Source organism: Pteropus alecto, unplaced genomic scaffold (assembly GCF_000325575.1).
Source record: "Pteropus alecto unplaced genomic scaffold, ASM32557v1 scaffold304, whole genome shotgun sequence".
NCBI classification, from domain to species: Eukaryota; Metazoa; Chordata; class Mammalia; order Chiroptera; family Pteropodidae; genus Pteropus; species Pteropus alecto.
Window position 1 is genome coordinate 546,383 of NW_006435869.1, and position 8,907 is coordinate 555,289.

The following is an 8,907-nucleotide window of genomic DNA, read 5'->3' on the forward strand; positions in this document are numbered from 1 at the left end:
GCACACTGCGCCTGCTGTAACCCCGCCCCCACTCAGCCACTCCGAACAGAGCAGCTTCGCATCCTCGCCCTGTCTTACCTCCGCCCGTTGCAGGGTAATTTCTTATTTCTCTCCCTACTTGTAGAGCTTGTTCATCTAGATCTCAGGCGATTTTCCTTGCTGTTTGCTCCTTGTTTATGTCACAACTTTGATTTGGCCACAAGAGGATGAACAGAGCCTCTATCATCTATGCCACTTTTTTTCTCCCTATTCTCTTTGCATTATTTTTATATCGTTCTATGGATAAATCTTTCAGATTTTTTAAAGATCAGTTATGTATTCATTCTGCACTTTATGCACTTAAAAAAAATAATTGAGGTAACATTGGTTAATAACATCACATAAGTTTCAGATGTACATTTTAATTCAATATCTTTTTACACCAGATCTTTTTAATCTTAGTCCATGCCACTCTTGTATGAGTTTCCAAGTGCAAACATACAATAAAATCTTTCTGGGATATAGCTAGTGATCAAGTTCACATTTATAGGTAATAGCAATGGAGTGTATCACTTGACCACTCCATTTGTGCCTGATTTATTGATTTTTTCACTGTTGTCTTCAACACTTGGGATTATTTTTTGGGGGGAGAGAATTATTAAATTGATTCATTTTTGTTCTAATCACTGTGAAATGGAATCTACTGGACCATTTATTATTCTCTCAACTTTTCATATATGATCTTTCATCTTCTGTTAAATGTTTTGCTTTTCCCCTTTTTAATTATGTGTCTGTTCATTTTTACTCTGAAGACTCACCCTTTTATATTGCATGTATTGCATATATTTTTCTTCCCCCTTTTTATTTTTAAACTACCTTAAATTTAATATATTTAAATTTATCAGTCTCAAGCTTGATCGCTTACTTTTTGTTAGACCATTTTTTTTTTTTTCAATTAGAGTTGACATTCAATATTACTTATATTACTTTCAGGTGTATAGCATAATGTTTAGACATTTATGTATTTTACGAAGTGGTCCCCCGATTAGTCTACTATCCACCGGGAACTATACATAGTTACTACGATATTATTGACTGTATTCCCTGTGCTGTAATTCACATTCCCATGACTGTGACTGTTTTGACTGCCAAGTTATACTTCTTAATCCCTTCACCTTTTTCACCCCGGCCTCCCACCCTCTGCCCTCGCCCCACAATCTGGCAGCCATCAGGTTGTTCCCTATCTTATGAGCCTGTTTCTGTTTTGTTTGTTTGTTTATTCTGTTCTTTAGATTCCAGCTTACTCTTTTCTTACAGTTACCTATTCTTGTGTCAATAATCAGTTATTTGTGACTTCTAAAAGTGGCCTACTTTTATCTTTTACATTTAAATCTACAACAAATTGGCTATTGTCCATGGAATAGAGGGAATATAATGCATTTTTCCAGTTAGGTAACAGTTTGTACCTGCTCCATGTATTAAAATGTTCATATTTGCCACTGCTCTACAATGCCTGCTGTGTCCATGACCAGCTTTCCATATTAAATGCTGGCCCATGAAAGACTTTTTCTTTCTCTTGGTTTGTTTTTCTCTCTGCTGATACTATACCAATAGCTTAAAAATCCATGATGTATGTTAAGTAGGCTGTCACTTTGTTCTTTATATGACTTTGTCCACCTTTGGACATTTGTTCTTCCTATCAGGTTTGGAGGAATAGTTTTTGTTGACTCTGAAAGAATCTGTTTGGGAGATTTATGAGATTTTGTAGAGATATTATTTGGGAGAGGTGACATCTAGGTGACACTGAATTCTTTCTAAGAACATATACCATCCTTTCACTTATTTCATTCGATTTTGACATCCAATAAAAAATTTTTTTTCATAAAAATCATTAAGTAGCCTGTATTCTTGTTTAGTATTGAATTAAATTTGGCCTGGAGAAAACCAGGAGCAAGCTTCCAGATGTTGTGTCTCAGTGTAACCACATGGGATGAGCTTCATTCTCCAAGTAAGAAGTTGCAAGTACATGTGTGAACTATTGCTTACCAGGGGAACTCAGCAGAGACTCAGTCCCCAGGGTGTTTTGGGGGACTGATCACATAGACACGATCTGCCAAACATGTAACAAAATTATAGCATCTGAAAAGAAAAACAGGAATTTACTTTATGCCATATTGTTGCATAAATCTTTTAGGTGCACTGAGGCACTTCTACATGTTAAGTTGGTGGCAGGGGGGGCCACTCCGCAAATCCCAGTTCCTAGATACCAGCAAAATGAACTTTGTGAGCAAGCTTTTCTAAGGATAAGCAATCTCGGGTCTGCTTATGCTCACTCGCTTTTACACGCTAGGAAGTGGGACTTCATTATGAACAAAGCACTACAGATGCTTTACGGAAAAAGCTTAATTAGGGCTAAACCAAGCAGCTTATCTTACTCCTTTGCTACCTAGAACAAGAGAGATGTTCCTATTTTGTTGTTGCTTTAATGAATAGGTCAATTTTGCATCAGAATTGGTGAGTTGGAACCTTTTCTCTGTTCTCTACACATAGACATCATTGGGTTATTGACCTCTTTCTGGGACCAGCATTTAGGGGAATTGTGCTGCTGAGGGAGTCCTATGTCTGGGATGGGCTGTCATGCTGCTTTACTTCACATGGGACCTCAGAAATGAGAGAAGTTGGGAGGAGAGCCACTAACTAGAGTAGCATCACTTGCTGCCAAAATTTGAAAAAGAGGACATTTTAGTTTTCAGAGGAAAGCACTGTTGAACTCTATATATTTTGTAATCATTTGCAAATTCAACATGAAAATACTGTGAATTTCAATGAAGGCCCTCACAAATGCTAATCTTAAGCTATTCCTCAGAGTCATCGAGACCCAGGTCACAATGTTACAATTCTTCCAGAAAGACTTTTTTTGTGATTTTATCATTTTAGTATATGTGTCTATATGTCCTAAAATTGGTATGAAGTAACCCTGAGGGTCATGCATATAGGAATTTTGCAGAGATCTAAGTTGTCATGCCTGAGCTCTAACTCTGATTAACTTCCTAGCTCCATGAAATGAGACAGAAAAAGGAAGATCAAACTGAGTCTGTGATAAATATTATATAAACAAATTATAATTACTACTCCTCCACAAGAGTATTTGCAGTCAGCCAGCTGGATCTGACTACTTCTAATGGCCCGGAGTACTTCAGGACAATATGGTCAGCTACGTGTTGTTACAAACTGAATTTCCATAGACCTCCTGGCCTCATGTTTGGTGATGAGAGGAGAAGAAAAAGCTTCCATGTCTTCACTTTGTTCTTATTCATTAAAACTCTATGCAGATATGATGGTGTGGTTCATGGAGTGCTGCATCATATGGTGGTATTAAAGGAGATGAGAGTTTTCTCACAGGGAATTGATGTGCTTAATATAGAAATATTTCTTTTCATTTCCAAGGTGCTCTGTACCCTGACATTAAAGAGCAATGAAGACTTGATCACAATAAAAATGTAGCAATAAATTCCGTGTGTTAATGATGTTGTTACATTCATGAGGAAGTGACTGGCCAATAAGTAATAGTCTGATGACCAAGTCATAGAATAAATATTGAGAACCTCAGAGTCATGTGTGATCTTCTTATGAATTAAGTATGGATCCCCAGTGCTATCTGTCTCACCCATCCTCTTGTATACATATGTGGGATGTTTTAGGACTCAGTGGCCTTAGACGATGTTAATGTGAAGTTTACCCTGGAGGAGTGGGCTTTCCTGGATCGGACCCAGAAGAAACTCTACAGAGATGTGATGCAGGAAACCTTCAGGAACCTGGCATCAATAGGTAGGGATGACAACATTCTTAACTTACTTATTTAGTCAATCAATAAACTAGTGTTGCTTGCTTATCAATGCTGTTTCAAGCAAGAAGTGAAATGTAGAAAGGGAATACACTGGTAATGAAATCGGGCTTGATCACAGCTCATCGTGGACCCAAAATCTAATGATTTTCTATACTTTTTATAATTTATAATGCTTTTTTTTTTCTAGCATGTATTTTAGAAGAAAAATGGGAAGACCATGACAATGACGATCAGCACAAAAATCATGGGACAAATCTTAGGTGAGTCACACTCACATGAGAAAGCAATGTCCCACAAGAGAATCTTAATATGTCATTGAATTTTAAAAACAGGCAAACCAAACATCGGTCCAGCTTCAAATTTATTGATTCCTAGAATATGTTCATCAAAATATTTTTCTCAAATGTGACCTAGATGTTTAGTATATGAAAAATAGTATACTTGGAAACAGTATAACAGAATCACTATTCATGAATATTACTGTTTTCATAATAGCTATGACCTAGCTCTCTTGCAGAGTTTTTAGTATACTCACTTTTGAACAACCAGAATGTGCACAAACCCTACACTTGCCTTAAAAAATGGTAAAAATGTCAATCATACATTAATATAAAATCATTAATAAACAAAACATTAATGTTATGCTTCTGATTTTTACAGCAGTCACACAATAGAGAGACTGGGTAAAAGTAAAGAAGGTAGTCAGTGTAGAGAAACCTCCAGCCAGATTCCAAATCATAATCAGAAGAAAGCAGCTCCTACTGGAATAAAACTACGTAAATCCAGGTTGTGTGGACAAGTCTTCATGCATCATTCATCCTTTAATAGCCCCATGAGATCTCACACTGGACCCAAACAATACGAGTATCAGGAATATGAAGAGAAGTTTTATAAATGTAAGGAATGTGGGAAAGCTTTCAAGTATCGCCAATATGTTCGAATACATGAAAGGAAACACAGTGGAGAAAAGCCCTATGAATGTCCAACATGTGGTAAAGTCTTTCGTTATATAAGTAACTTATGTAGACATGAGAGAAAGCATAATGGAGGTATATCCTATGAATGTGAGGAATGTGGCAAAGCTTTCAGTTCTTCCTGGTCCCTCGGAAAACATAAAAGTATTCATATTGGAAAGAAGTCTCATGAATGTACAAAATGTGGTAAAGTGTTCAGTTGTTTAAGTCACTTACGTAGACATGCAAGAACTCACACTAGAGAGAAACACTATGAGTGTAAGAAATGTGGGAAAGCCTTGAGTTCTCTCAGCAGATTTCAAAGACACATGATCAAGCACACTAGAGATGGACCTTATAAATGTAAGGTGTGTGGGAAAGATTTCAGGTGTCCCAAAAACTTTCGAAATCATGAATTGCTACACAGTGGAAAAAAGCCCTATGAATGTAAGGAATGTGGTAAAGCTTTCAGTTCTCCCAGATATCTTGGAAAACATAAAAAAACTCACAATAGAAAGAAGCCTCATGAATGTAAGGAATGCGGTAAAGCTTTCCATTATATCTTTTCCCTTCGAAATCATAAAAGAACTCATACTGGGGAGAAACCCTATGAATGTAAGCACTGTGGGAAATCTTTCAGTTGTTCCAATTACTTCCGAATTCATAAAAAAACTCATGGTGTAGAGAAACCATATCAATGTAAGCAGTGTGGCAAAGCTTTTAGTTGTCCCAGGTACTCTCGAATGCATGAAAGAACACATAGTGGAGAAAAGCCCTACAAATGTATAAAATGTGGTAAAGCCTTCAGTTTCTCAAGTAGTTGTCGTAAACATGAGAGAAGTCATTTTGAAGATAAATCCTGTTAATGTAAGGAATGTAGGAAAGCCTTCATTTATCTCTCAAGGTGTTTGATCACACATGATAATCCAGATTGGAGATGGACCCTAAAAATGTAAGGAATGTTAGAAAGAATTCATTTCTCCCAGTTTATTATGAAGAATGGAAGAACTCACCCTGAAGAGTAGCCCTATCAATTTAAAAATTGTAGAAAAGCCTTCAGTCATCCCAGTCCTTTACAAAATCATGAAAGAACTCATCACACCTAAGAGAAACTTTATGAATATAAGGGATATGGGAGAGCTTTTGTGGACAAGTAAGGCTGCACACTGGAGATATACCATATTAATGTAAAGAACACGGAAAAAGACCAGTTGTCTCATTTCCTTGGAAAGCCATGAAAAAACTCAAAGTGGGGAGAATTCTATTGAATGTAAGTGATATAGTAACACTTTCATTTTGCCTCACATCCCTACAAAACCATGTGAGAATTTACACTGGACAGATACCATATGACTGAAATGAAGACATTTAACATACTTAATGAATGTTAAATGAAGAAATTTTAACATACTTTTAAAGCAGCTTGAAAACTGCACTGGAAGCAAATCTATTAATGTAAGTAATACATATAAGCCTGGTGCAACTTAATTTACATACTCCTCAAAATTCACAACATGAAAGAAATGATACAAAAGTATACATATATGGTCATTATCACTGACTTATTCTTAAAGTGATTCTCTGTAGTATGGAGTTCTACTTTTGCAAGGAAACAGGTGATATAATTCTGTAGGTACTCTTTAAGCAAAACTTTCTAAGTTTAATAAGTAATTTTTCCCCTTTTAGTCAGTTAATAAACATTTTGTGTTTCTGTTTTGAAGTCTGTTAGATCCATGGGTGAATGGAAGTGTTTTACTATAATATGCAAGTAGGTTTAATTTTTCTGTAATTTTGTAATTGTTCTGTGAGGAAAAGAACATTGAAAAATGTACTTTGGTATTTGTTCATTTTTTTCTACTGGCCTTCTGTGGCAAGTATTGAATATGCCTTACCCATTATACATATTTAATCTTTCATCACAGAAAACTGCCTTTTCATTGCCCTGAAGAGCCTTCTAGTTTCTTGTCAAGAAATATTTGCCATATGTATGTATATATACACACACACACACACACACACGCACACATATATATTTACATGCACATATTATAGACTCATATATATACATATATATACATGTACATATGTATATATATTTGCTGTATCAAGTATATGTACAACTTTAGTGGATACTGCAAAATATTATATACATACATATATGTATATGTATGTATGTATATATGTGCATGTGTATGTATATATATATTATATATATAAAGAACTTTGTTTATTGAGAACAAGAAGATGCAAACAATATAAAAATCAAAAGCTTAGCTGGCTTTAATTGGCTTTTCTTTCTCTTGTCAAATAAGGGTGGGATTTTATTTTTACGTTTTTTTTAAACACCTGTAGCACCTGGTATTCCTAAGTGGTCTCCCATCCAAGTACTAACCAGGCCTGACCTTGCTTAGCTTCTGAGATCAGACGAGATCGGGCACATTCAAGGTGGCATGACCATAGACTATATTTACATTTTTTAAGGGTCCCAATATGTTCATGAAATCCTTATACAGAGAGAAGCTATGGGGCAGAGACTGCTTAAGCAACCCATTGGGAGAAATCGTATCAGTGCAAGAGGAATTGCTCAGTGCCGCCTGGTTCTTTCTCTTCTGCTTCATGGGTACTACAAAATAGTCATTGCATGTGATGATGAGCCCAGCAGTTAGTGAAGAGAAGCTGTGGAAACATGGCCAGAGGGCCTCCTTGATTTTCTAAAGTCCAGGGAACTCCTTTTTCATGAGTACTCTCAGGTCCTCCTTCACTAAGTAGGCTTTATCCTCAGGAAATTTGTGAAATGTGAACATTATGGTTTCCATGGCATGTCCGATTTGAGAACATTTTGGTGAGGTCTTTGCCGGAGGTGCAGCAAGGTGGCTCACCTGGCTGGGACATGTGGCCAGTGACTATTTGCCATATATTTGTAAGTACGCAAAGTTCATCATATAGTCTCATGTGAATTATTTTCATCTATTGTCCTTTGCTTTTTGTCATTGCTTCTGGCTGGGATTTGGACTATGAAGTTTGCATTAAGAAGAGAATAGCTGTGATAGGACAATCCAATCTAGAGTCAGAGATGACCCTTCTTGACTGTTATATCAATGTGAGTAATGTTGTGAACTACATTTTCTATACAATCTATTGCCTTTATGGTTCCATGTTAGAAATCACCAAACCATAATTTACGTGAAACTTGGAACAAAGAAGTGAAAGGGGATTAGGCAGGTTTTGGAGCCACCTGTATAGGAGAGACAGACAGAAGCATAGAGCCTTCATGTATACTTGCTACTAGTTTGTTTTACTAAGGCTTTGCCCTGCCAGTCAAGAATATCCTCAAAACCACCACCGCCTGCTTGACTGCGTGGTCCAAGGTGTGGGCTTTACAGTTGTTCAGAATTCAACATCAAGGATCCAGTGCAGTTTGGATTCTCCTGCAAGCCCGCGTATGTCCATAGGGCAACAAATGGAGGCCATCATGGTTGAGAATGTTCCATGAAGCACGACTTCCCCCTTCCTCGGATTGTGTTCATCTAAGGTCTGATTTGTATACTAAAGGCCTTGTTCTGTTAGCACTGCCAGTGACCTTGTGTTCTCTGATTCCACTGTGACAGCTACAGTGGTGCCATCCTAAAGAACCATGTAGAAGTCTGTTCCTCTGCTGCATAGGGCAGCTCCAACCTAGTCCGTCCATTTGACAATTGCACTTTCCTCATATCAGGCCAGTTCTGGGTGTTTCCTGTTACTCAGAGCTGAGCATAATCCCTTGATGATTTCAATTATCTTTGGTGTGATTAAAATTATTTGCAATTTACTCTAATAAATGCTTCTGTACTTTTTAAAGAAAAATTATATTAGCTGTTTTCTAAGCACTCTTATGCTAAGAATAATTGTGTTTTTCATTTCCTAGAGATATAATTAAATATCTCATTGTAATTATGGATTTTCAGATCAATTTGTAATTCTGTCCATTTAATCAATATACATCCTGTCACTATTATTATGTGTGTACAAATTCAGGTATGTTTTCCTCAGGTAAATTTTACTTTTTATTTTTTTTTACTTATAACTTTTGGCGTAAAACTTCTTTCTTATTCATTCATAATATTAAAAACTTCAATCATGTTTTTTTCA

General features: G+C 36.5%; 1 protein-coding gene and 1 pseudogene across 1 annotated transcript in view; one reads left to right on the forward strand and one right to left on the reverse strand.

The window, feature by feature from the left end:
• Positions 1-6,030, forward strand: part of LOC102877736 (zinc finger protein 709-like) — a 16,563-nt gene extending 10,533 nt beyond the window's left edge. The window contains exons 2-4 of the mRNA XM_015589236.2: positions 3,681-3,807; positions 4,014-4,086; positions 4,487-6,030. Coding sequence (XP_015444722.1) covers positions 3,681-3,807; positions 4,014-4,086; positions 4,487-5,645 — 1,359 coding nt within the window. The 3' untranslated portion in view covers positions 5,646-6,030. The remainder of the gene's footprint in view (positions 1-3,680; positions 3,808-4,013; positions 4,087-4,486) is intronic.
• A 1,092-nt stretch (positions 6,031-7,122) lies between these two features.
• LOC112479630 lies at positions 7,123-7,241 on the reverse strand (annotated as a pseudogene).
• Positions 7,242-8,907: the final 1,666 nt, after the last annotated feature.